At 50.0% G+C, this 27,602-nt stretch overlaps 3 protein-coding genes across 7 annotated transcripts in view; 1 reads left to right on the forward strand and 2 right to left on the reverse strand.

Annotated features, from left to right (window-relative positions):
• EFNA2 (ephrin A2) overlaps positions 1-1,972 on the reverse strand; it is a 277,009-nt gene extending 275,037 nt beyond the window's left edge. For all 4 annotated transcript variants that reach the window (XM_084825789.1, XM_084825788.1, XM_084825787.1 and 1 more), the window contains exon 1: positions 1,881-1,972. The gene's annotated coding sequence lies outside the window, so the exon portion shown is untranslated. The remainder of the gene's footprint in view (positions 1-1,880) is intronic.
• On the reverse strand, positions 893-9,232 carry FAM174C (family with sequence similarity 174 member C). 2 transcript variants are annotated; one of them, XM_084825791.1, is made up of 3 exons: positions 8,893-9,232; positions 3,772-3,888; positions 893-2,460 (listed from the first exon to the last, which is right to left on the reverse strand). In XM_084825791.1, the coding sequence occupies exons 1-3, from the start codon at positions 9,195-9,197 to the stop codon at positions 2,457-2,459; spliced, it is 426 nt and encodes a 141-aa protein (XP_084681917.1). In that variant the 5' UTR covers positions 9,198-9,232; the 3' UTR covers positions 893-2,456. The 2 variants fall into 2 exon arrangements, with proteins under 2 accessions (XP_084681917.1, XP_084681918.1); XM_084825792.1 differs by lacking the exon at positions 893-2,460 and having other exon boundaries at positions 3,768-3,888.
• Positions 9,233-10,002: 770 nt separating this feature from the next.
• ATP5F1D (ATP synthase F1 subunit delta) lies at positions 10,003-20,653 on the forward strand. Its single transcript, XM_084825785.1, has 5 exons — positions 10,003-10,171; positions 11,218-11,371; positions 12,857-12,945; positions 18,329-18,456; positions 20,513-20,653. The coding sequence occupies exons 1-4, from the start codon at positions 10,040-10,042 to the stop codon at positions 18,449-18,451; spliced, it is 498 nt and encodes a 165-aa protein (XP_084681911.1). The 5' UTR covers positions 10,003-10,039; the 3' UTR covers positions 18,452-18,456; positions 20,513-20,653.
• The last annotated feature ends 6,949 nt before the right edge of the window (positions 20,654-27,602 follow it).

Raw genomic sequence — 27,602 nt, forward strand, 5'->3', positions numbered from 1 at the left:
TTTTTCATTTCTGACGACAGAGATAGGCCTCTGTGTGCTTTGGGGGAGGGCACTTATACACACCCCCTGCCCTGCAGAATGCCTGGAGAGGGCAGCAAGCGGAGACATCCCCACCATCATCCCATTACTTCTAGATCAAAAACCACCGCATGGAGCCTGTTTAGAAGAGCAAATGAATCTTTGCATGGGGATGGGGGGTATTTGTGTTGGATTCAGTGTTTTAAAATTCTTGGTTTTCTCCTTCTTCCCCTCCTGGGTCCACTTATGCATCTTTGCTTTGGCAAGTCCACTATATGACTACATTGGAGCTCAGCCCCGCTGAGCAGGTCAACCCCCCAACATCACTACAAAACAGATTTCAGTCATCCACAAGAGTCAGAAATGCCTGCTGTTTCGACCTTGGTTCATTTTAATGGCTTTGCACAGGCCTCGAACCTTTCACAGCACGACCCTATGCACATCTACTGCGACGCAAGCCCCACTGAGCTCAGTGGGATTTCATCCCGGGTTTGCATAGGATTGCAGATCATGATAAAGCAGGTGGTTTCACTGTCTAAAGCAGCCTTCCCTCACTCCATGCAATCCATCTCTTTGGGGCTGTAACTCCCAGCACAGCCAGCACAGCCCATGATCAGCAATGATTACTGTAAATCTTTGTAAACTGCCCAGTGAGCTTCGGCTATTGGGCGGTATAGAAATGTAATAATAATAATAATGGAAATTGTAGTCCAAAACATCTGGAGGGCACCAAGTTGAGGGAGGCTTCTTTGACGTGGAAGGACTAAGCAACACGGCTTTAAGTTTACGGACACAAACAGACGCAAGCATGCACGCACCTCCTGACCCACCACGCTCCATTTTTAATGCTATGTTTTAAGCAGAAAAGGCAAGCGAGGATGGAATGTGCATTTATTATTCATTAGCAAGAGATCTGCTGGAGTCTCTCCTCCAGAACAAAACAAACCCCCAAAAACACCATGCCACACCACATCGATGGGTTAAAGAAAAGATCTGTCCTCTTGACTTATCTGGACTAAAATGCGTTGCCTTGTGTTTGTTTGCAATCTAAGCAGAAGACCTCCTTGGAATCATTCAAAAAGTCACGCACCCACCCCGCTACCATCACCCCAGTATACATTCAAATCTGACAATTCTGTTATTCAAATATTGCTTTCCTCCTGAGTCCCAAGGAAGGAGGGGAGCGGGGGGGGGGGGGACGAGAATTTTAACACAAAGACACAACACTTGAGTGCCTGGTCAGAGATCCGGTAGCGGATTATTATTTTGCTGTCTAAAAAAAAGACGTAAGAGAACACTCACTGCTTTACATTTCACCAGAGATAGGCCCATCCAGAAAATTATCTCTGCAGAATTTGAATATTTTAAAACAGGCTGTTTGTCGCATACGGGGCCACAAAACAGAAAGGCGCTGCAAACATTAGAGAGGAATGGAAGTTCAAGCTAACCTAGATCAACATCTTCAGTTGATCCAGGTCAGAAATGCCAAGGTTTTTAAAATTAAGATACCAGCCCAGTCTGGAACACCCCTTACAGCATGATACAATATCTCTATGCTCGATGACATAGCTGGAGTTCTGTCCACTTTATCTTTTCGTGCCACAGTGGCATGTAAAATTCAACACCATCCTTCCTTTGTAAACACATTTCTCCAATTGCTAAGCAATCTATCTGCATTCCACCTTTGGGGAGACGGGCTGCACAGCATCCAAGATGACTGACTTCCCACTAACCTTCAACACACTGAGCCCTAACTGGGTCCCCAAGATCTAGTTGACCAATAAGGGAGGAGGAAGAAAAAAAACTTTCAAAAATTATTAGGAGCCAGCACCAATTTTCTAGGCACCTGAGCAACCGGCTACCTGTGTGTGTTTTTTTCCTCTAGTCGTTCCTGCTAGAACTATATTGCTCAAAACGTAGCCAATTTCCAGGGCAGTCAGTCAACCGCAGAGGCCGCTACAAGACATCAGAAAGAGCAAGCCCATGTCAAGTCCAGATATAGGCCGACCATGAGGACTTCAGCCGTCGTCCCGCCTTCTTAACAAGGAAAAATCCCGTTCAAAGAGACAGCAGATGGCACCAGCTGGGAAACAGCATTTCTGGGGCTCGCGGCTTCATATCTTGGCTGCTTGTTCCACAGTTGTTCAGAACGTATGAAGGCATCCCCACCCTACCAGTCCGCAGATTCCCTCGTTTTCTTTGCACATTAATCTGCGGCTATTTACATTCATCCCGTCAGTTGCGAGGCACGAGGGGATGCCTGCTCTCCTCTTCAACAGCCTCGGGAGGAAGGTTTTGCACTGCTAAACCGCACTGCGAGAAGCATCAGGGAAAAGAAATCTATATAACAGTTTAAAAATAATAACAACAGTGAGTTGAGAAAGGAAGCTTCCAGTGGTGGCTCTGCCATTTCTCTGGTCGTGGTATTCGTCCCATCATCACCTAGAAAACAAAGCCAAAAGGTTAGACTGCCATAATGCATGCGGGAGGGGGGGGGCTGCCAGTAAGAGCTTTAAGCTCCCCAAAAGGCCAGATTTGACCTTCAGGACTAAAGTTTTGCACTTCTGCCTTAAATGTTTGGAACCAAATTACTTGAAGGATCACCAACACCAAGGTTAGGCGACCTGGTGCCTCCCCAGTGTTTTGGATTACAGCTTCCATACACCCCAGCTAACATGGCCTACAGTCAGGCATTATGGGAGTCCAAAATGCCTGAAGGGCACTATATTGCCTACCCTTGACCTACACCCACATGAGCCTGCCTGGGTATTAAGATCTCCCTCACAGCCCGCCAGTAGGATCAGTTCGGACGCCACACACTTTTCAGCGGTGGCCCCAGGGTGTGGAATTCCACATACCTGGAGTCTGCTCACGCCTGCAGTAAAACGCTGAAGCGTATTACAGCCTGATGCCAGCCATGATTACTGTCAGGAATGAATCTGAGCATGTGGAGATGTCTGGCAGCTCAGATTCGGAATGAGAACAGCCAGAACAGAGGGAGGCACCCTCTCCAGTGAGCCAAAACTTTCTTCCCAAGACCCTGACACACAGATGGCCCAGGCTAAATGGCTCCCCCATTCCTCGCCCATGAGAACCCAGGTTTCGGAGGAGGAAGAGGGCGAGCGGTGTGACTTGAGGGATGCCAGAGTCCGTCGCAGAGCAAAGAGGGAAAGTTAGAGGCAGGGCTCAGACGCTCTGCTAGGTTGGCCACTCGTGGAAGGCAGCGTAGGGGGAAGCCACCCTAAGGGAAAGGCATCCCTGCAAAGCAAGTCTGACGGAGAAGTTCATGCCCAGACTGCTGGCAACTTCTCTAACTTCTGCTTCTGCTCCTCTATTGAGATTCATAGATGTGTGGATGAGTGGTTTCACTGCAGTCTGGGTTTCCTAGAATCTGCATTTGTAAAGAAGCTAGTCATTAACTAATAAAGTAGTGTTAGCCTGAAGCCTTGTTTCCTGAAGTGCGTTGATTGCGAAGAGAGAAGTCGATTGCGAAGAGAGAAGTCGAAGGAACATGACAGCTACTTGGTGGTTAAGTCCCACTGATCTGAACAGACCTTATGCCTAAGTAAATACACAAAGGACAATGCATAGGTTTGTGCTGTCCCTCTTTAAACGGAAAGTACATTAGCTAGAGACTTTAGGTACGTCCTTGTCTGTTCCATCATGATCTAATCCTTCCACAGGATTTGAGTGTTACAGGTCTAGCAAGAATAATTTGTACCACTGCAACAACAGAAAGAGTTTCACACTTACCGTCTCAGACTCCTCGTTTCAAAGACAGTTTCTTCGTCGCTCTCCAGAGAACCCATCTCCATGTGAGCATCGGAGTTCGACAGGAGACCGTACTTTTTCCGAGGAGGTTTCCTTGTCCTAAGAAGTTAGTTTGCCATCAGATGCAGCAACATACCAAAATTTCTCAACATTTTATACACCATGACCCTGTCACCATCTCTGAGCCTAAGCTCAGAGGTTTTGTTATGAGGAGAAGGTTTTGATCACCTTCACTGCACCAGTGTGACAAAATGAGTACAACATTCAGGGCTGACTGCAGCCAAAGACAGAGATGGATATCCAGGAATAGAGCTTTAAGGGTGCAATTGCACACATATTTAGATAGAAAAAAAGTCCTACAGCTCCTAGCATGCCCCAGCCAGCAGAAAACAGCCCTACAGCTCCCAGCATGCCCCAGCCAGCAGAAAAAGTCCAACAACTCCCAACATGCCCCAGCCAGCAGAAAGAAATCTGACAACTGCCAGCATGCCCCAGCCAGCTGGCTAGGGCATGGTGGGAGTTGCAGGACTTTTTTCTGTCTAAACATGCCTAGGACTGGACTCTTAATGATTAAATGTGGAAAAACAGGACAAGAATTCCAAACTACCATAAGGGCACTGATAAGCCTCTGAACTCGGATGTGAGCATGCAAGCTAGACGGGCGTTTTCACCAATCTACCAGAGCCTTCAGGGATGGGGGGGGAAGGAGGCTGGGGCGGCCATAGGATTTCTCATATAGCCGCCACCCCAGTCCCCTCCCCACCACTGGAACCCCCCTTTTCCCCATCTCCACATTCCATTTTCCGAGCACAGAAAGGTAGTCGGCAGGGTTCTCACTGTGCCTGCTATGAGGGAGATGGGGAGGGAGCAGGGAGCATGATTTCCTGTCTCCGAGCTTGGAGCCAGGGCACTGGACAATCCTATGTCCCCTAGACAGCGTCTAGGAAGATTGCTCCCTTAATATCAAGCCCCAACTTTTATTTTTTAAAATCGCAGACGGTCATCAAAGATTGTTCAGACACACAAGGAAGTGTGCCCCCGCTTTCCATAAGAAGCGAAATAATCAAATACTCTCCCCCCCCCTCAGTTTCTCTTACCTTCCCCTTTTATTTATTTATATTTTTAATCAGCCAAAAAGGCTCCCAGAGCGATTTACACGCAGCCAACAAAAGTAGACAGTCCCTGTCCACACAACACACAAGGAAAAAGAATGTGGAGGGAAGAGGGGAAAATTAAGACTTTCAGTAGGGTTGGTGGAATGGCCCTGCTCCGCCCTCTCAACTCATTTTTTTGTGCCTATTTCTGGATTGCAAAACCCTTGGAGAAGAAGCCTTTCCTCTCATTCTTCTTAAAGTATCATGTACATAAATGGCACTATGTAAATAACTATATAATCACTAGTAACAGATACAGCCACACCCTTCCTCTTTTTCTTATTAACCTCTCTCTCAGTCATGGCAGTTGTGCAGACTGGGCCCAGGGTGAGGGCAACCAAGTGAGTAGCAGTCCCTTGGAGAGAGAAGAAGGGAAGGGGGCAGAGATATGGGGGCAGGGGCACCTTGTCCAAAGCACCCCCAGCAAAACCCAACCAACCTTTTCTCAGTCTTTCTTATATTTTTATACCACTTTCCTGACTTTTTTTTCCTCTTCCCTGCCCATCCCTTCTTCCTTGTAAGTCTTATTTATTTATTTAATTTATTAATCGCCCATATGGCTGGTCACCCAGCCACTCTGGGCGATGTACAATATTAGAAACAGTTTAAAACAATAAAATTCTACATTAAAAACATATTTCTAAAAATACCCTAACCCACCCCAAATGCCTGCCTGAACAACCACGTTTTTAATGCATGGCGAAAGCTCATTAAAGAGGGGGCATGGTGGAGTTCCCTAGGGAGGGAGTTCCACAGAGTGGGGGCCACAGAGAAGGCCCTCTCCCTCATCCTCACCAGTCTAGCTGTCCTGGCTGATGGGACAGAGAGAAGACCATCCAAGGCTGATCTTGTTAAGCGGCCTGTCTGGTGTTGCTGGAGGCGCTCCTTCAGATAGGCTGGGCCGGAACCATATAGAGTTTTAAAGGTCAAAACCAACACCTTGAATTTGGCCCGGAAAACAACTGGTAACCAGTGCAACTCCTTCAACACTGATGTGATCTCGCCAGCAAATGCCTTTAATCAGGTGAGCCGCTGCATTCTGTACCAGCTGCAGCTTCCAAACCATCCTCAAGGGTTCACATAGAGCGCATTACAGTAGTTTAAACGAGAGGAGACCAGGGCATGTACTACCGATGGGAGCAGATGGTTGGGAAGGTAGGGGCGCAGCCGCCGTATCAGACAGCGCTGTCCGGCTCACAGCTGACACCTGAGCCTCATGGGCAGCTAGGAGTCTAAAATGACCCCCAGGCTGCAGACCTGGTCTTTCAAGGGTAGCCATACCCCATTCAACACCAAGTCAACATCCCCCAACCTCCTCTTGTCTCCCACCAAAAGTACCTCGGTCTTGTCAGGGTTCAGCTTCAGCTTATTCCTCCCCATCCAGCCACTCACCATCTCCAGACATTTGGACAGGGATTCTACGGCCAACCTTGGTGAAGATTTGAACGAGAGGTAGAGCTGCGTGTCATCCACATATTGATGACACTGAACCCCAAACCTCCTGATGATAACCCCTAGCAGCTTCACATAGATGTTAAATAGCATTGGGGAGAGGATGAAACCCTGTGGCACCCCACAAGTGAGCAGCCATGGGTCTGAAACCTCCTCTCCCAGTGCTACCCTCTGGTACCTGCCGGAGAGGAAGGACCAGAACCGCTGCAATACGGTGTCTCCAATGCCCAACCCCTCCAAGCAGTCCAGGAGGATACCATGGTTAAAGGTATCAAAAGCCGCTGAGAAGTTGAGAAGTCATGGAGAACAAGGAAGGAGCATTTGCCCCTATCCAGAGCCCTCCTCATATCATCCACCAAGGCGACCAAGGCCGTTGTCTTTTTAAAAGCAACTGTAAGCCTATGGGGCAGGGAGTCTCCTGTTTTGCTTATTATACAGTCAGGGCCAGAAATATTGGAACAAGGATAACTGTTTTGGCAGTCGGCCTCTGTACACCACCACATTGAAGTTGAAAGGAAACACAACCACATGGGAGCGAAGTCAGGACTTTCAGCTGTAATTCAAGGGGTGTGACAAAAGTGGGGCACCCATCAGGAAGTACAGCCAGTGGCATACACACACACCCATCGTTGGTGGCTCATAAGTAATGGAACGAATGGCTGACAAGCAGCTGCATGGCCAGGTGTGGCCTGTTTCCTGGGTACCCCATGACCAATCGAGCAGATAAAAGGCCTGGAGGTGGTTCTGAGTGTTACATTTGCATTTGGTAGCTGTTCACTGGAGCTCCCAACATGAGGTCCAAAGAGGTGTCCATGCGAGTGAAGGAGGCCATCATTAGGCTGAGCGAACAGCATAAACCCATCAGAGACATAGCAAAAACAGTGGGAGTGGCCAACACAACAGTTTGGAACATCCTGAAAAAGAAGGAATTAACTGGCAAGCTCAGCAACAGCAAAAGGCCTGAAAGACCATGGAAGACAACTAAAGGGGATAACCGCAGAATTCTGCTCATGGTGAAGAGGAACCCTTTCACAACATCTAGCCAGGTCAAGAATGCTCTTGCGGAGGTAGGCATGTCATTGTCAACATCTACAGTCAAGAGACGGCTTTATGAATGTGAATACAGAGGCTTCACAACAAAGTGCAAACCACTGGTAACGCTCAAGAACAGACAGGCCAAATTAGCCTTTGCCAGCAAACACCTACAAAAGCCTGCCCAGTTCTGGAATAAGATTATTTAGACTGATGAAACCAAGATTAACTTGTACCAGAATGATGGGAAGAGAAAAGTATAGAGAAGGAAAGGAACAGCTCATGATCCAAAGCATACCACGTCATCTGTCAAACGTGGTGGAGGCAGTGTTATGGCATGGGCATGTATGGCTGCCAAGGGAACTGGGTCACTGGTGTTTATTGATGACCTGACTGCTGATAAAAGCAGCAGGATGAATTCTGAAGTATATAGAGCTATACTTTCTGCTCAGATTCAGCCGAATGCTGCCCAACTGATAGGGCGCCGCTTCATATTGCAGATGGATAACGACCCAAAACATACAGCAAAAGCTGTACCCAAAAGAAGTGGGATGTTCTTCCATGCCCAAGTCAGTCACCTGATCTCAACCCAATAGAGCATGCTTTTCACCTACTGAGGACAAGGCTGAAGGCAGGAAGACCCACAAACAAGCAGCAGCTGAAGGCAGCTGCAGTCAAGGCCTGGCAAAGCATCTCAAGGGAGGAAACTCAGCATTGGGTCATGTCCATGGGTTCCAGAACTCAGGCAGTCATTGACTGCATAGGATTTTCATTCAGGTATTAAAGGCGATCCTTCAGTTTGAAATGATGTCGGTTTGTTCCATTACTTAGGAGCCACCAACGATGGGTGTGTGTGCGTGCCACTGGCTGTCCTTCCTGAATGGTTAGTGCCCCACTTTTGCCCAACCCCTTGAATTATAGCTGGAAGTCCTGACTTCGCTCCCACCTGGGTGTGTTTCCTTTCAACTTCAATTTGGTGGTGTACAGAGGCCGGCTGCCAAAACAGTTATCCTTGTTCCAGTATTTCTGGCCCTGACTGTATGTAAGCTACTGTGGGGGGCTTGTTTTTGGCTGCAAGGTGGAGGGAATAAAATAAAATAGAAACTTAATAAACAAAGAGAGAAGAGGAGAGGGGTCGAAACATGGAGGGGCAACTTGCCCCAAAAGCACCCCCTACAAAACCCAGCCAAGACTTTCTCCTTCTTGCATTTCTGTACCACTTTTATTTATTTTTCTTCCTCTTCCCTCCCCGTCCCTTCTTCATTGCACGTCGTGCCGTTTCTTAAATTGTAAGCCTGTGGGGCAGGGACTGTCCTGTTGTACTTATTACGTGTAAGCCACCCTGGGGGGCTTGGGGGGGCGGGCTGCGGAAGGGAATGAAGTAATGAAATGATAATAACAGCACCTTCGAATAAGCAGCCCAACCCAAGCGCTCTCCCCCTTTCCCTTAAGCCCTTCCCCTCACCTCAGGGCGCGGCCCCCGAGGTAGTAGAGGAGCCCGAGGCCCGCCAGGCCGGCGAGGACGTAGAGCGCGCGGTGGAGCGCCGGCAGCCCGAACCCCGAAGACGGCGGCGACGCCCCGGAGGCCGTGGTGGGCCCGGGCCCGGCGGCGGCGGGGTGCCCCGCCTGGCGGCTGTCGTGGCTGTCGTGGCTGTTGCGGCCCCGTGGCGACGTCGTGGCCTCGGCCGGCGACGTCGTGGCCGGCGACGTCGTGGCCGCCGCCGCGGCCCAGAGCGCCAGCGCCAGCAGAACGAAGCGCGCCGCCGCCATCCGCTCCCTCTTTTTTTTACAGAAAAGCCGATGCTGAGGTAACAGTCGGCCGCGCCGGAAGTGGCGGCCGGGGGACCCGGCGCGACGCCGGACCAGCTTCCGGTCGCCGCCCCACGCGCGGCGCGCAGAGTTCCGGCCGCCTGGAGAAGGTGAAAGGCGGTGATGACGATAATGGAGGATGCAGAGCGGGGCTCAGGCGATCGCGTGGGGGCCTTGTGTCTCGGCCCCGTACATGCTCCGGTTTGGGGTCGCGTTCCTGCCCCGCAAATGGCGGTTGCCTATGAAAAGCGGGGCCGCGGATGATGGCTGCGGGTTACTCTTGCCTTTTTCTTTCTGTGTATCTCTATGGGCCCGAGGTCATTAAAATGACCTTTCCTGTTACGTGAGGATTTATGGAAAATGGGGATTTGCTTCTGAGGTCAAAACTCGAGACGGCTCCGTTCGTCGCCTCGCAAAAAAAGAACTACAGTTTCCACGCAACATGGCGGCGAGGCCGAGGGGGTGCGAGCGCAGGGCCTTGTGGGATATGGTGTATTTTTCCCAATGAGCTCGCAGTGCATCACGGGAGAGATAAGCTAACGAGTTGGGCAGAGGGCGGCCTATGAGCGCGATCGCCGGCGCGGTGCCTTCTGGGAAACGCAGTCCGGCGTCGAGGCGCCGAGAACCCCGCGCGGTGCCTTCTGGGAACCCTAACACGGGCCGGCGATACGCTCTCCGGCGCCCTGTTTCCCGTCATGCCCCGCGACAGCCGCCTATTTCCTTCGCGGGGCCTGCTGGGAGTTGTAGTCCCGGCCTGGTCGACCTCCTCCTCGTTCCGGCTCAGTTCTGCCCTTGGCTTCGCCATGCTGCCCGTCAGCCGCTTCCTCGCCCGCGCCGTGGCGTTGGGTTCCCGGGGCCCAGCCCGGCACTATGCTGAGGCGGCCGCTGCTGGAGGGCCGGCCCAGATGGCCTTCACCTTCGCCTCGCCCTCTCAGGTATCGCCATGGCAACCAGAGTCCGGCGGGGATAAAAACATACCCCCCCACACACACACCCAGTTAAAGAGGAGGAATTAACTCAGCCTCTTTCCTTCCCAACCTGGCGCGCTCCAGCTGTCTTGGACTGCAACGACCATCATCCCCAGTTGGCTGGGGACGATGGAGGTTGTAGTGCAAGACAGCTGGAGGGCGCCAGGTTGAGTGGGGAACGAAGGAGGATGAATTGCAGGGTGGGTGGGTGGGTGGGTGGGTGGGAGGACAAGGGGGGGGTCTGTCAAGCGTCCAGGGACGTGACTGATTATTGGCTGCGGGGATGATGGGAGTTGCAGTCCGACATCTCTGGAGTGCGCCATGGGGGGGTTAGAATGAATGAAAGGATTAGTGGGATGGGTGGGCAGGGAGGCCTCTGTGGAACCTCCAGGAGCAGGAATGCTTATTGGCAGGATGCATAGTCTGCTGGGGAGGATGGGTCTTGTAGTCCAATCCATCTAGAGGAGGCAGCAGGTTTGCAGGGGTAATTTGGTGTCAGATTATCAGTCTAGTCTTGCGGGACTGGAATCTTGATTCAGTTTTAGGAGAAGAAACGTAGCTCAGTGGAGGAAAAGGCTATCGATGGCTCCTAGTCATGAAGGCTGTTTCTTTGTTTATCTCATTTATTTAGGGCACAAGCCTATGCATGTTTAGACAGAAAAAAGTCCTAGAACTCCCAGCGTTCCTCAGCTGTCTAAACATGCATAGGATTGCATCCTTAAGGGTGCAATCCTATGTGTGTTTAGATCGAAAAAAGTCCCACAGCTCACAGTATACCCCAGCCAGCAGTGCTAACTGGGGAATGCTGGGAACTGTAGAACTTTTTTCTGTCTAAACATGCATAGGATTGCACCCTTAAGGTATTTTTTCCATCACCTCAGAGGATGGGCCCAAAACTCCCCAAATAAAACAGGTTCGGAGAACTTCTGAATTTCCAACTTTTCTTTTTTTAAATGCCACTAGTTTCTGCTCAGCTCTCTTCTGCCTGTTATTATCTCGCCACCCCTTTCCAGGTTTTCTACAATGCGGCCAACGTGAAGCAAGTAGACGTTCCCACCCTGAGCGGATCCTTCGGCATCTTGGCAGCCCACGTCCCCACCCTGCAAGTCCTGAAGCCCGGCATTGTGACAGTCTTTGCTGAGGACGGCTCGTCCACAAAATACTTCGGTGCGTTGGGGGACCGTGGCTGGCGGGAGAGTGGGGCCCCTCTTTGAACGGGCTCCCTGCTCCAGCTTGTGCCCGTGCTCACATTCCCCTGCTTTCGGGCCAGTGAAAAAGGATCTACTACAGCCAGACTCAACCTGGTACTTTCCAGTTGTGTTGTGGAAGTTGCAACCAAGCACATCTGAAAGGCATGAGGAATGTATTTATGGTGTTTTTGTCCCGTTCTTTAGCCAAAAAGGCCCCCAAGACAGCTTAGATTTTGTCCCTGCTTGCAGGCTTACAGTCCAAAAGACGCAACACAAAAAGAAAGGAGATTAGAAGGGAGGAGGAGGAGGAGAAAGGCAAATTCGGGCACTAGATCCGTAGTGGCAAAGTTCAGCAGGTCCTAGGCACACTGGATAGCATCAGCAGTGACAGTGGGTACCAGGAGGGAGGCGGTTCTCAGCTAGATACCCAGGTTGAATAAGGATGCTGTACAAATGGCACCCAACAGTAATTTCTGTCAGCGGGCTAGAGTATACCTAAAGTTTCTGAGCATGGTTAGAGAGCTTTTCTCTTCCCACGGAGCCAGGGCAGCCTGATCCCACGAAAAGAGAAGGGCCAACTGGGAGGGTCACCTGGTCTTTTGGGCTCCAGATGAAAACCTTTTTGCCCCAGGTCTTTTTAGGATGGTTTGAGTGCTTTTCAGATCTTTGCTCTATTTTTGCTGCTGGTTTTCCTTCAGCTTTCTGATGCGCTCCACTGGTGTGTTTTTCAGCCCTTCCCGCTGTTTTTTCTTTTGTGCTGGCTTTATTATTGCATTGTTTTATTGGGATTTTGTATTTTATGTCTCCCCTGTATGTCACCCAGAGAACTTCGGTTATTGGGCTTTTTGGAAGCATTATAAATATTTAAGGGTACGATCCTATGCATGTTTAGACAGAAAAAGGCCTACAACTCCCAGCACTTTTTCCTCTCTGAACATGCGTAGGATTGCACCTGAAATAGCCCGATGGAGCGGGGAGAGGAATAGGATTAATTCATTTCATTTATGATATTTCTATACTGCCCCATAGCTGAAGCTCTCTGGGCGGTTCACAAAAATTAAAAACCATTAAAATACATTATACAAAGTAGAAAAACCATTTACGCAGAAACGTATAAACAGACAGCACTCACAGACAACGTATAAAATCATTTTTTAAACAATCACCCAAAGACAAATCCAGAACCTGATTAAAAACTCATTATATGCTGCCAAATAGCTGAGAGAAGAGGGCAGTTTTAGCCTGGCGCCAAGAAGATAACCATGTTGGCGCCATGCTGGCCTCGTCTGGGAGATCATTCCATAATTGGGGGCCGCCACCGAGAAGGCCCTCTCCCTTGTTGCCAACCTCCAAGCCTCCCTCGGAGGAGGAACCCCAAGGAGGGCCTTAGCTGCTGAACATAGCATACAGGTCAGTTCACACCAGCTAATTCTGCTCCTCCTTTGCAATCTTGTGTTTGCAGTGAGCAGCGGCTCTATCACAGTGAACGCAGACTCTTCTGTCCAACTGCTAGCTGAGGAAGTTGCACTCTTGGATCAGCTGGATGTCGCGGTGAGTGGTTTCCCCTCCTGCCTCCGTGTGTGTCTCCTCTCCCCGCTCCCCCTGTTCAGTGGCCTAAATCCCATTTTCCAAAATTCCAAGCAAAGTGCACAACATGGCCTTTACACCCCGTTTTGGCAGGGGGTCCCCTTTATTTCTTTTCAAAGGAAGAAACAGCAGCATGTTAACAGTCAAACTATTTTCCACCATTTTCTCTTCTTATAAGAACAAAACCGGGCTACCAACCAGTATAATTTGTCGACTGTTCTAAAACTGTCAAAACCTGTTGCTCAAACTTCGTGCAAAACCTCACTCTTTGGCTAGCTCTAATCAAGTTAATTTCTTCACAGCCGCAAACACACATCACTTAGGGCAATGTTTAGGCAAAGAAATGCCCTGCAACTCCCAGCGTAGGACTTTCTCTGTCTAAAGACACAATCCTATGCATGTGTAATGTACCACTCTCTTTTTATTTTGGGATTTGATTAGTTATCCAATGCTTTGAATGTACTATATCAGCAATTACTGTGGAAAAGGAGCGTTTCCTCATCTTTACTTATCAACCCAGTAAACATATTTTGTCCTTTTCAAGATGATCAGGGGACTGGAAACAAAACCCTGTGAGGAGAGACTGAAAGAACTGGGCATGTTTAGCCTTGAGAAGACTGAGGGAAGATAGGATAGCGCTCTTCTAAGACTTGAAAGGCTGTCCCAGAGAGGAAGGCCAGGATCTCTTCTCGATCGTCCCATACTACAGGGCACGGAAGAATGGGCTCAAGTTACAGGAAGCCAGATTCTGGCTGAACATCAGGAAAAACTTCCTGACTGTTAGAGCAATACAACAATGGAACTGATTGCCTAGGGAGGTGGTGGGCTCTCCCACACTGGAGGCGTTCAAGACGAGGCTGGACAGCCATCTGTCAGGGATGCTCTGACTTGGATTCTTGCATTGAGCAGGGGGTGGACTCGATGGTCTTACAGGACCCTTCCCACCCTACTATTCTATGATTCTCCCTGCCACGTTTTGTTGTGATACAAGAGTATTTGGGATGGGGAAACTATCAAATGTTATTTTAAGTGGCTGTGATTTCTCATTTTTTTAACCTTTGTATTTTAGCATGGCTTTTTTGTAAACTGCCCTGGAAACATTGCTACAGGGCCGAGTAGATAGATAATATAAACAAAAGGTCCAAAAGATATCAGAATTGCTTCTCTTCTCACTGCCTCCCCCAACTCTACTGCACAATCAGGAATTGAAAAAAAAATCATACTTGCTGCAAAATGTTGCAGTGTTTTCTGCAACAGGAGTGCTTCTGTTCTGTACACCACATGATAGAGGTGTACAAAATTATGCCTGGTGTGGAAAGTATATAGGGAGATTTTTTTCTCCCTCTCTCATAATGCTAGAACCCAATGGGATCATCCCATGAAGTTGAAAGGTGGGAGATTCAGGACAGATGAAGGTCAGGACTTCTTCACAGAGTGCAGAGTTAAACTATGGAACTCATTTCCACAAGATGGAGTGATGACCACCCATTTAAATGGCTTTAAAAGGGGGTTGGATAAATTCATGGAGAAGAAGGCTATCAATGGCTACTAGTCCTGATGGCTCTATGCTACCTCCAGTATCAGAGGCAGTATGTCTATGTCCACCAGTTGCTGGGGAACATGGGTGGGAGGGTGCAGTTCCACTCCTGTCCTGGTTGTGGGTTTCCTGTGGGCAGCTGGTTGGCAAATGTGTGAACAGAATGCTGGACTAGATGGACCCTGGCCTGATCCAGCAGGGCCCTTCTGATGTTCTTACAGATGCCAGCCATTCTTCCTTCGGGTTTCCTTCTTTCATTCCATGGGTACTGAGCGTGCTCTGTCCACATCGGGCTGTATATTTGCCTCATTAGGCTTGTTTCTTTTCTTTTAAGAGATTGTTTTCCACTTCTGCGCACCTAAGAGTTCCCCCAAACAAACTGATATCTCCCTGTTATTTCTTGGATTGTAACCATTTGGGATTACACTTCTGTCGACACGCTCCACCCATGTTCACAATTAGAAGAACGGATGCTTATGCAAGTCTTTAGCTAGTATTATGGGGGTGGATTGCTATGGCTGGGCTGCAGTGGCATAGGATGAGCAGTCCAGACGCAGGGAACATGAATTGAGTGTCTCTTTGCTGCTGCTTGTAGTATTCTTGCTCGGGAGGACAGAAAGAGTGCCCTTCATCTTTGAAAAATGGGGAATGACTCCTCGAGTCCCAGCAGTTTTTGACCCTGCCCCATCCACCTTCAGACATATTTTAATAGCTTGGAGCAGAGGCAACCTTCTTCCTAAGAGCCATTCCACAATGGGCAGTCCCCCCCACCCCCACCAGTCATTGGATGTTCTCCCTTCTGTGTTTTTCTTCCCCATTCTCAAAGACTGAAGTGCCTCAGCTTGGGCTAGGGATGTGTGAACCCACCTCTGACTGGGTTCGCCACATCCCTGGACTGCTCGCCAGTCCCTGGACCACACTCGAGCCCCTCCCATGCCCACCAGCCTCATCGAGCTCCGCACTCGCCATTTCTAAAAAAATACATTGGCAGTCACAAAAATATGCATAATTGTGTATGTGCAAAAGTGCATTTCGTGCATACGCAAATATGTACATTCGTGAAAATGCACATTTGCACATGCATAAATATGCACATTCACAGGAATGCACATTTTGACATGTGCATTTGCAGAAATGTGCACTTTCACGTGCGCAAATATGTGCATTCGCAGAAATGCACATTTTCATGCACATGCAAAGATCTGCATTTTTGCAATCTCCATTTTATTTTTTGAAAAATGGCAACTGTGGAGCTTGACGAGGCCACCGGAGTGAGTGTGGGCCGCTCGCCAGGCAGGGGGCAAGTGGGGGCAGAGGCTCGGTGAGCAGGGGTGCAGGCAGAGGGGCTCCGCCAGATTTCTGGATGGAATCAGGCACCCATGCCATCCCTACTTCGTGTTTTGTGAAAGGCAGCGAGAGCTTTAAGCTAAAATATGCTGGGATTTTTCATTTTCAGGCCCCGCCTCTTGGCCTTCACCCCACCATTTGACTCTGTCCCTGAGAGCGTATCTAAAAGTTGAGTTCCGCCCTTGGGTCGACATGTTTAACACCCCGGGTCTGTTGGGGGCTGCGGCCACTAGATGGACAAGCTGGAGCCGAAAGTGTAATTACCCAATGCCAAAATGATATCTTAGTCAATAACATCAGTATCGAAACCTACTGATGTCAATAACATCAGTATCGAACCCTTTTTTTATTGCCGTTTTTGTAATACCCCACTCTTCAGGATACAGTTCCTTCTAAGGGAGCTTGCCAGGGAAGGACCGTGGCTCAGTGGTAGAGCACATGCTTTGCGTGCAGAAAGACCCAGGTTCGATCCCCAGCAACTCTAGGTAGGTCTGGGAAAGGTTCCTGCCTGAAACCCTGGGAAGCTGCTGCTGCCAGTCAGTGTCAACAGTACTGGGCTAGATGGACCAAGGGTCTGTTTAACTATAAGGCAAGTTCTTCTGTCCCTGTTTAAATCGGCTCTTTATTCAGGACCGTAAGGACTGGAAGCTTGCTGTCTTACAGCGGGGGGGACTGGAGACAAAGCCCTATGGGGAGAGACTGAAGGAGCTGGGCGTGTTTGGCCTTGAGAAGAGAAGATCGAGGGGAGATAGGATAGTGCTCTTCAAGTACATGAAAGGTTGTCATGGAGAGGAAGGCCAGGATCTCTTCTCGATCATCCCAGAGTGCAGGACACGGAATAATGGGCTCAAGTGACAGGAAGCCAGATTCCGGCTGAACATCAGGAAAAACTTCCTGACTGTTAGAGCAATACAACAATGGAACCGATTACCTAGGGAGGTGGTGGGTTCTCCCATACTGGAGGCATTCAAGACGAGGCTGGACAGTCATCTGTCAAGGATGCTTTGACTTAGATTCCTGCACTGAGCAGGGGGTTGGACTCAGTGGTCTCATAGGCCCCTTCCAACCCTACTATTCTATGATTCTATGATCCCAGGTTCAATCCCCAGCATCTCCAGTTAGGGCTAGGAAAGAATCCTGCCCAAAACTGAAGACAGCCATTGCTGCCAGTCGGTGTTGACAATACTGGGCTAGAGAGAACAAGGGTTTGACTCAGTATAAGGCAGCTTCCGCTGTTCCTTAGTGACCTAAAGGCACATTTGATAAAAATCTCAGAAAACCATATTGAAATGTAGCCATGCATTAGGATCTGGCCAACAGAGCGTTTGGGGGTAAAAGGCGGGGGAGAGAGGCATTCCTGCTGAAAAAGGCTCTGTTTCCCTCTTCCCCCCATCTCTGTCCTCTGGAATTCCTCCCTGCAGGGCATTTGGTGGTAATGGCCCTGTAGATAGAGATTTGGGGGAAAGACAGTGGGGTTTAAATGGCAAAAATGGATTGGGGGGAGTTTTTCCTCCCAAAATCTTTTGCAATATTTATTTATTTATTTATTTCAAACACATTCCACCCTATATCATGAAGATGTCAGGGCGACGTACAGATAAAATCAATTTAAACAGTATAACGCAGCTAAAACCTATTAAACCATTAAACAAGATAATACCAATTAAAATCTAAAACAGTTAAAACAGTGTGCTACTTTAGGGAATGCATTTACCCTCAAAGGCTTGGATAAAAAGCCAAGTTTTGACTTGGCGCTGAAAGGAAAACAATGTCTGTGCCAATCAAGCCTTCAAGGGGAGGGCATTCCACAGCTGGGGAGCCACAGCAGAGAGGGCCCTCTCCCACGTCCCACCATAGTGTATGTCTCACACTGGTGGGACACAGAGGAGGACCCCTCCAACAGATCTCATTCTCAGGCAGGCAAATATAGGGAGAGGCACTCCCTCAGATATCGAAGTCTGAAGCCACTTAGGGCTTTCAATGTCATCCCCCACAACCTTGAATTCTGACCGGAAGCATATTAGCAGCCTGTGCAGTTCCTTTAAAACCAGTGTTATGTGATCTTCACGAGATGTTCTGGTCAGCAGTCCAGCTGCTGCATTTTGCGCTGGCTGCAACTTCAGAGTCGTCTTCAAGGGCAGCCCCATGTAAAGTATATTGCAGTAGTCTAATCAGGAAGTGAACAGCGCATGCACTACTGTGGCTAGCTTATCCCTGTCCAGGAAAGGCCCAGGGTCAGCACACAGCATCCTTGGGCAGGCACTAATGTGCCCGTGCCTAAGCAGCATCCACTATTTAGAAGCCTACCTTTCCCCCTCCATTCCTGAGTATTAAACCTCAGCAGCTGCAGTTCGGCCTGCGTCTGCCATTTTGTGCCTTCCCACAATGCCTCGTGCCAATGCAGCACCTATCTGCTTCAGCTTCTGAGTCTGGTATCTTCTCACACACACCCCCCGTTGGCAGGCGGCCAAGTCAAACCTAGAGAAGGCCCTGTCAGAGCTGTCTGCGGCCTCGGACGAAGCGGTGAAGGCAGAAGCGCAGATCAGTGTGGAAGCCAACGAAGCGATCGTGAAAGCTTTGGAGTGAAGAGGGTGAGTGAGCACCTTCCGCTGGTTTCGTCTTGGTCTGATGACAGATCCCTCTTTCGTGCCCCCCAGTTTTACTGGGCCAGTTTCCAGCTGTGGAGCATGGAAGCTTGTGAGTTATGCCCAGCCGGTGAAGCCCAGCGGTTAGCAAGCGATCCTCCCACTCTAAGCCCAGTCTCCCAGTAGCAATAAAAACGGCGGCCTACATTACAGGCTTGTCTGTAAGGATCCCAGAGAGAATGGACATGAGCTGTCACGTCGGACAGATTTCTGCCACTAGATGGTGCAGCAAGACAGATAAAACTCCTGCGAGGAAGGAAAACTCTCTGCCACAAGGTCAGAAGCTGCAAATGTCTCTGCCCCGCCCCATACCCGGGCTGCGTTTCCAGTAGTTAATTCTCACACCAGCTCGGGCAATAAATGGCTTCCCTTCACTGCTGCTCAGTGGGGATTTGACCACTCCTGTTCCTCCATGCCGAAAAGGAAAGTAACATCTGTCCTGCTGTGCCCTTGCATTGAGTGTGAGAGACCCTGAGAGGACGCTGCCTTTGCAGACGGCCACCCTGCCTGGCTCCGAGCAGGACCAAACGTTCTTTATTTACATATCTTTCTAGGCCGAATTTCAAGGCAGGGGCTCTCGCCAGACAGCTTACCACGATAAAGTTCCCTGCGGTAAAAACGGCACAAAATGAATAGAGTCGGCAAATGCCAGCAATCGAGACATCTTGCCTAGATGATAATAACAATCTGAAACACGGTTGCAGCGAAAGGAAGGCAGGGAATTCGATAAAACATCATCGGGAGAAGGCTGGAGGAAAGGCTGCAGTGGGTGGTCTGTTGGATCCCCATTCCAATAATAAAATTAATTTTTGAAGTCATTCCAGAGGCGTGGGACCACTGCAGAGAAGGCCCTCTCTCATGAACTTGCGTTCTCACACTCACACACACATCCAAATGGAATTGGAAGTGAACCTCCACTAGTCAACTTGCAGCAGAAAATGAGGCCAAGCCGCAACCAAATACGCACCCTATAGCAGGCTCCCCCAAGCTACTGACCTCCAGATGTGTTGGACTACAACACCCATCATCCAGCACACCTGGAGGGCATGGGCTGGGGCAGACAGCCCTCCAGCAAAGGAGCATAGGCATCTCTCTTTATTTGGGTCAGATGCGTTGTCGTCCGATCAGATTTCTTTGTATATTCCAGCCCTCCAGCTTGAGTGTGGGTTATGCGAGGGTTAAGCAACCCTCGCATAACCCATGGTCTGTATTATTATAATTATTATTAATTTCATTTCTATACCACCCAATAGCCAAAGTTCTCTGGGCAGCTCACAACCATTACAAGCCACAACACTCTGCAACATTACATGATACAACATTATAACACAGCATAGTATGAAAACGTTAATGTACAAAATGTAAGACAATTTAAACAGCCCCAGACAGGGGTTACTGTTTCAGGGTTATGCGAGGGTAGTCTAACTCTTGTGTAACCCACGCTTGCCGGGTTCCCACAACATGGCAATCCCCAGATGGGGATTGGGTATGTAACGTGAGGCCTGCAGCCGATATGGCTCGGCATGGGTTAAACAACCCATGGGCTAACTCACGCTCAGTGGTTGAGTCTGGGTTGTTTGTTGAACCATGGATTTGCGTGTTGTCTGAACCCAGGACATTTTCCACAAGGTGGCTTGTTAACCCCCCTGAACAACCCAACAATAAACCCTAGGTTCTCAAGGTGTCTTGTTTGAGAAAGATAAGCCACACTGTATGGTTAACAAGCCACCCTGAGGAAACCATCCTGGGTTCAGACATCACGCTAACCCACAGTTCAACAACAACCCACGCTCAACCACCGAATGTGGGTTAATGTGCTGTGCAAACATCCCCAGTCTTTTGCTCCTGGTTCTCGAGCTGTCCCCACAGCTCACGTTTTGAAAGCGGACAGCCAAACAGTGCCAGTGTACGACACTGGCTGTGCCAAAGCTGTCTGGAAGGCTGTACGTGTGTCTTCCTCACCAGCCATGGCCCCTTCTCATCCTCCTCTCTGTATTTGCAGGCAATCCTGCCGCTGGTGTGCGGAAGTAGCCGTCTCGGCTCGGATCCCTCCTCGTCCCTTCTTCCCCTTCTCTGGTCTGTACAGATGGTGTGGGTAAAGCCACGACAATTAACTAGTACCAATTAAAAAACCTGAAAAGAATGGGCGAAAGGGCTTGTTTGGTTTCTTTGGTCCATTTTTATCTTCTGCTTTTCGACTTGGGTCCCTCTAACGCTTCACGACGGATACACCCAGGATGGCACCTCAGACACGACGTGGCCTCGCTTGAACAGGAGGAGGCATCTGATGTTCCTCATAGGGCAGGTGGTGGTTGGCGGCCCTGTGAGGGAGGTGAGGGAACAGCAAGCTGTCTCTGAATATCTGGAGTGCTGCCACGCTGAAGGTGGAGCAGGCCTGTTCTCTCTCGCTCCAGAGGGCAGGACTAGAACCTGTAGGAGGAAATGGCAGGAAGGCACATTTTGGCTAAACATTAGGAGAAACATCCTGGCGGTCAGAGCTGTGCGGTGGCAGGACAGACTGCCTCAGGAAAAGTGTCAGGCTCTCCTTTGCTGGAGGTCTTGAAGCAGAGGCAAGGGTCCCAATCCAGCCCTCTGTTGTTCCACCAAACGATGATACCACCAAACCATCATTCGTTTCCTGGCTTTTGTGCAGTCCCCCCCCCCCGCCCCATTCTAAAAGGTTGACATGCCTCCCCTGAGGCTTAGTGGCAGGAAGGCTTCCTGACTGGCAGGAAGAGCTTTACGCTACAGTATGCTTGTATTGTTCGTGTTTTGCCCCGCCCCCCAGAGTTTGACCCCGAGCTGTAGCCAATCGGGGGTTGCAGTCCAGCGACATCCGGACGTCCTCCCATTCCCCATCCCTATTGTCGGTGTAGGAGTCCAGCACTGAGATTCTATGATTCCAGCTGGAACAGGTTCTGGGGTGGTCTCCCTGGCTGCCTCCCACTTTAGATTCCAGAGGGCCTGTGTGACTTTCATTTGAGGGGCACGAGTGCGTCACCGATTTCGGGAGGGGCAGCAGGGCGAAATTGAGAAGGGTCAGGTAACTGAGCATGCTGCAGAAAATGCCATTTTCTCCCCTGGTTGGCTGGATAGAGCAAATCAGGAGCAGCCTCCTCCCTCCACCCCATCCAAGTTCATGTGTTCCTTCTAAAACGGTAAAGGTGTCCCCAACCAGTTGTGTCCGACTCTAGGGTGCGGTGCTCATCCCCGTTTCTAAGCCGAAGAGCCAGCGCTGTCCGAAGACGCTTCCGTGGTCATGTGGCCGGCATGACTGAACACCGAGGTGCACGGAACGCTGTTACCTTTCCCGCTGAGGCGGTACCTATTTATCTACTTGCAATTTCTTGCTTTCGAACTGCTAGGTTGGCAGGAGCTGGGACTGAAGACGGGAGCTCACTCCGTCACGCGGCACTCGGGTCTCGAACTGCTGACCTGCCGACCTTCCAGTCTGCAGTTCAGGGTCTTAACCACTAAGCCACCGTGGTCCCTAAGTGTTCCTTCTACCCTCTCCCTAATCCAAATTTGGCCGTTTGCTTTCTCCTCTTCCCCACACCCCCCTCCTCCATCCCTTTCCAAATTGCTCTCCCCCCCCCCCCCCCAGCCCCAGCACTAGTTGTGCAGTAACGTCATGGCATCACAGCACTGGTTGTGCAGTAACATCATGATATCACAGCACTGGTTGTGCCCACGTAAGCCTGGGCGTGATGCGTTTCTATTTGGGCTTGCCACCCAGGATGTCGTCAGGTGAAATCAAGAAGAGTCAGGTAACTGAGCATGCTGCAGAAAATGCCATTTCCCCCTCTGGTTGGTTGGATAGAGCAGCAGTCTGCAGCCTTTTCAGACCTGGGACCTGCCCTCACCAAATGTGGATAACAGGCCCCATTTCTGAATGCTTTCAAACAGCTTTCCCCCAGCTCCTGCCCTCCAATTTCCAACACAGGTTGGGAAACACCGGTGTATGAAGCGGCAACTGGGCCACATCAGCAGTGCTGCCAATCCCAACCTGGGGCCCTCCAGATATGGGGGGATGGTGGGAGTTGTAGTCCTACACAACTGGAGCCTACCAGGGAACGGAATGTCACGCAGCCAGACGCGCAACTCGGGACATCACCTATAGATATGCCGCTCTGCACTCCGTGGAGGAAACACGCAACACAAAGGTTAACAGTTTCACAATTACCCCATGCGCAGAATCCGACAGATATTCCCCTTTCAGAAGGATCCTCTGCTACCACTTTATCATTCTGGGCGGGTGTGAGGTTGCAAATTTGAACGCTTCTAAGAACATCCAAAGAGCCCTTCTGGATCCCACCACAGGCCTCTCTAGTCCAGCATTCTGTCTACACAGTGGGCAACCAGCTGCCCCAACGGGAAGCCCAGAAGCCGACCATGAGCACAACAGCACCCTCCCATCTGTGTTCCCTGGCCACTGGCTTTCAGAGGCGTACATCTCCGTATCAAAAACAGATACTCTTCCACTGAGTTCTGGTCCTGCCCTTAAAAGTGAAGTCAGATTTCAGTCCAGAGTGGCCAGGCTTGGAGAGGCGGGGCCGCAAAACCCAATTTTTCGAGCAGTAAATGGAGGCCAAAATAGAGGTTGAACCTTCGAGTCAGGGAAGCAAATCAGGAGCAGCCTCCTACCTCCGCCCTGTCCAAGTTCCTGTGTTCTTTCTGTCCTCCTCAAATCCAAATTTGGCCATTCGCTTTCTCCTCTTCCCCACCCCCCTCCTCCATCCCTTTCCAAATCTCCACCCCGCCCCAGCACTGGTTGTGGTGTAGCGTCATAGCGTCACAGCACTGGTCATGCTGTGATAACAGCTCAGTGGGGTGTGCCCACGTATGCATTTCTATTTGGGCTTGCCACCCAGGATGTCGTCTTCGCACTCTTCTGCTCTGCCGCCCGCTGCAAGGGATCAAAAAATAGACTCTCTGGTGTTTAAAAAAAGACAAGCTTCCTTGCTTTTAGTTTATTAAAAGCCTCAAGACAATTACTGCAAGCTCTGTGTCTTGACTCCCCCCACCCCATCCGCTACAGTCTCTTCCTTTCCTCCTCTTTAAAGGTCAGATGTTCCAGCATGCAGAAAAAAACCCGAGTGGTTCTAATTAAAACGTTGCGGGAATAACCAGCAACAGACCGTCTTTTGATTCTTCTCTTCCACTTCTTTCAGGCTTTTTCTGTTTTTTTCCCCCTCTCTCCTATTTTTCCACATGTCGTTCTCCATGCAGGCAAGGGGTGCACTCCCCTTTGTCACCCAACCTGGCACCCTCCAAATATTTTGGATTCCAATTCCCATTTTCCCCATTAAGCTCCAGGCAGGGGGAGGCTGGCCTAGGGGGTTATAGTACCAACAACTGGGGTCACATCCTGGCCCTATCTGGAGATTCTGACGTTGATCTGGGATCTAAATACAAGAATAATGGAAGTTGAGGTCCAACACATTTGGAGGGCCCTGGGTTGAGGAAGGGTCATGGTTTCTTAAAAAAATTGAATCCATTTTGAGACCAGGAGCCAGTCAAAGAAATGATAATTTAAGGAGGAAAAGCCCAATTCTCAGAAGGTAGGGGGTTACCTGCTCCCTCCAAGCAAGGCCTCCTGCATTCCGTGCCTTCGTGGTTTGGAAAAGAGAAAAGTCACGTGCTTAGCCTTCCCCTCACTGCTTTTTCTGTCTACGAATGGGCTGAACAACACTCTGGTCCTCATGAAAACAAAGAGATGGCTGGTTTCAGCCAGGAACGTCGGAAGTTGCCTCCAGATGTTTGGGCATACAGCTGCCATTATCTATCGCTATGCTGGCGAGGGCTGATGGGAGTTGTAGTCCAAAACATCTGGAGGGCCGTACATGGCCTGCCCTTCTCCCTCTGGAAGCTCTCTTTAGAGTGCTGGACTGGGAGTCGGGAGATCCGGGTTCTAGTCCCCACTCGGCCATGGAAGCTCACTGGGTGACTTTGGGCCAGTCACAGACTCTCAGCCCAACCTACCTCACAGGGTTGTTGTGAGGATAAAATGGAGGAGGAGGAGGATTATGTACGCCACCTTGAGCTCCTTTGAGGAAAAAAGGCGGGATATAAATGTAATTAAATTTAAAAAAAAATTCTTGCTAGCAAAAAGGCCCAGCTTCACACAGGTTGGGATGACCTATAGCCTTTAGTCTGATACAGCAAAGCCTTCGAGCAGAGTTATGCACCTGTCAGAGTCGGAGTTACGGTGCCTGCCCCAGCTGAGTGAAATCAGGCCCTCTGACACCCCTAGGCACAGACCCTGCCATGGGGTGCCCCTATATCCCGCTGAGGGAAGGGTCTGCCCACCTCCATTCCCCTGGGGGTCTGTCCCACAGCAGAGGGGGGGAGGGGGCAGGCATCTAACTCTCCCTCACCCTCCTAATCTCCCCTGGCTTCAATCTGTACAGACTGCAAAGCTATGCATTGGTTAGGGAAGCCTGCCACCTAGTGCCTGAAGACAGTACAGCTGGCTTCAAATTCACCGACAGGTTCAAATTAATTAAAAAGAATGTGTTTTAGAGAAAAAATCACTCTGAAGTGCACACCCCTGGCGTCCCCTTAGGATGTGTGTCACCTTTCAGGTGGCTGGGTTTCGTGGTCTTGGCACCACGTTGGCGATGGACAGACAGACCTGCAACCTCTTTTATGATAGAATGCGGGTTCTGTGCTGCCTGTTGATGGAACAGTACTCAAGATGGCTTACGACTGATTGTAGTCATGTGCCCAGAGGCTGATTCCCAAACCCATGCAATTCAGCAGCCCTTACATTCCCCCAGCCCGCTGGATGGGGCCAGACCTGCTTTCCTTCACCTCCTCACTCCCAAGGCAGCGTAACATGGTTGCCATCTCCCCTCCAGTTGATCCTCACGACAACCATGCGGGGTAGATGACGGTGCGAAGGTTGGCTGTGAAGCTTCACAGCTGGTGGGGGGAGAACCAGTCACCATGGGAGGGAGAAAGTGTTAAAAATCTCTCCTTTTTTCCCCTTAATTTGAACTTGGAGTTTCCCATGTGCCCTCCTCCTGGCTCTCTAACAGTGCTGGCTCTCGAAAACAGCCCTGGTCGTAAGATCGATCAATTTCTGGGTTCCTTCATTGACGGATTGTTTGGAGCTGCAGCCGTTTCAGGCAGACGTCTTGTGTAAACGCCATGAGGGTCGTGGGGGGGGGGAGGAACCAGGTCCCCCCTCCTGACTCCACATTCAGCCTCTCTAATATCTGCTCACCTTGTGCTGCATGGTTTCCAGGAAAAAGAGGCACACACAGCCCACTCCAGCAGATCTAAGATGGCTTTTCTCTGGGTAATGAGGTATGAAGTGTGGAATGTGGGCGGCAGGCAGACGAGGAGAGAGGGGAGGCCAGAGGGCTGCACTGGGAATTCTTTCTCCGGCTCAGAGCCCTCCAAACCGCACGGGCTGCAGTGCGGCCGCCCTCTCCACGTTCTCCTTATAAGGTTTGATCTCCAAAGCAGGGCCTTTCCAGGGAAGAGACCCGTCCGGGCCCAAGCGAAAGCACATGGGGCCCCTTACCGGTGTGGCACCCATACGCCACGACACTCGCTTAGTTGGCCTTGTTTAGTCTACCCATATTAGGGGTTGCCTCCTTGGAAAGATGCCACGGGCCGGGCCATGATTTCATCTGCCTGGCTAGTGCCCAGAACAGGAGGCCGCCAAGCCGGGCAGGGGGTGAACGGGGAGAAAACATGCACACCCAGGGTGTTGGTTTTACCATGCACACATGTGCACAATGGAGCTATTGGGGGGGTGATGTTGGGGGGGAGCATAATGCACACGTACAGTCATGTGAAAAAGAAAGTACACCCTCTTTGAGTTCGATGGTTTTACGTATCAGGACATAATAAAAATCATCTGGTCCTTAGCAGGTCTTAAAATTAGGTAAATGCAACCTCAGATGAACAACAACACCTGACACATTACACTGTGTCATTATTTATTTTACAGAAATAAAGCCAACATAAGCCATGTGTGAAAAACTAAGTACACCCTCACTGCATCCATAGGTATGAAGAGGCCAAGTAGCAGCCAGGTGCTGCTAATCAAATGCCCTTGATCATCAGCAAGTGTGACCACCCCTATAAAAGCCGAAGTCTCCGGAGTTTTCTGGTCTCGAGCATTCAGGTGTGTGTTAACACAATGCCAAAGAGTAAAGACATCAGCAATGATCTCAGAGAAGCAATTGTTGCCGCCCATCAATCCGGGAAGGGTTATAAGGCCATTTCCAAACAATTTGAAGTCCATCATTCTACAGTGAGGAAGATTATTCACAAGTGGAAAACATTCAAGACAGTTGCCAATCTTCCCAGGAGGGGACGTCCCAGCAAATTCACCCCAAGGGCAGACCATGCAATGCTCGGAGAAATTGCAAAACATCCAAGAGTTACATCTCAGACTCTACAGGCCTCAGTGAGCATGTTAAATGTTGAAGTTCATGACAGTACAATTAGAAAAAGACTGAAAAAGCATGGTTTGTTTGGAAGGGTCGCCAGGAGAAAGCCTCTTCTCTCTAAAAAGAACATGGCAGCACGGCTTAGGTTTGCAAAGTTGCATCTGAACAAATCACAAGACTTCTGAAACAATGGCCTTTGGACAGCCGAAACCAAAGCAGAGATGTTTGGCCATAATGCGCAGCGCCACGTTTGGCGAGAACCAAACACAGTGTATCAGCACAAACACCTCATACCCACTGTCAGGCCCGGGGATGGGGGTGATGATTTGGGCTTGTTTTGCAGCCACAGGACCTGGGCGCCTTGCAGTCACTGAGTCGACCATGACCTCCTCTGTATACCAAAGTATTCTAGAGTCAAATGTGAGGTCATCTGTCCGACAGCTAAAGCTTGGCCAAAATTGGGTCATGTGACAGGACAATGATCCCAAGCGCACCAGCAAACCTACAACAGAATGGCTGAAAAAGAAAAGAATCAAGGTGTTGCAAAGGCCCAAAGTCCAGACCTCAACCCGATTGAAATGCTGTGGCGGGACCTTGAGAGAGCTGTGCATAAACAAATGCCTGCAAACCTCGATGAACTGAAGCAATGTTGTAAAGAAGAGTGGGCCAAAATTCCTCCACAAC

Source organism: Heloderma suspectum, chromosome Z (genome assembly GCF_057233095.1).
Source record: "Heloderma suspectum isolate Gila_16-S chromosome Z, 16-S_ref, whole genome shotgun sequence".
NCBI classification, from domain to species: domain Eukaryota; kingdom Metazoa; phylum Chordata; class Lepidosauria; order Squamata; family Helodermatidae; genus Heloderma; species Heloderma suspectum.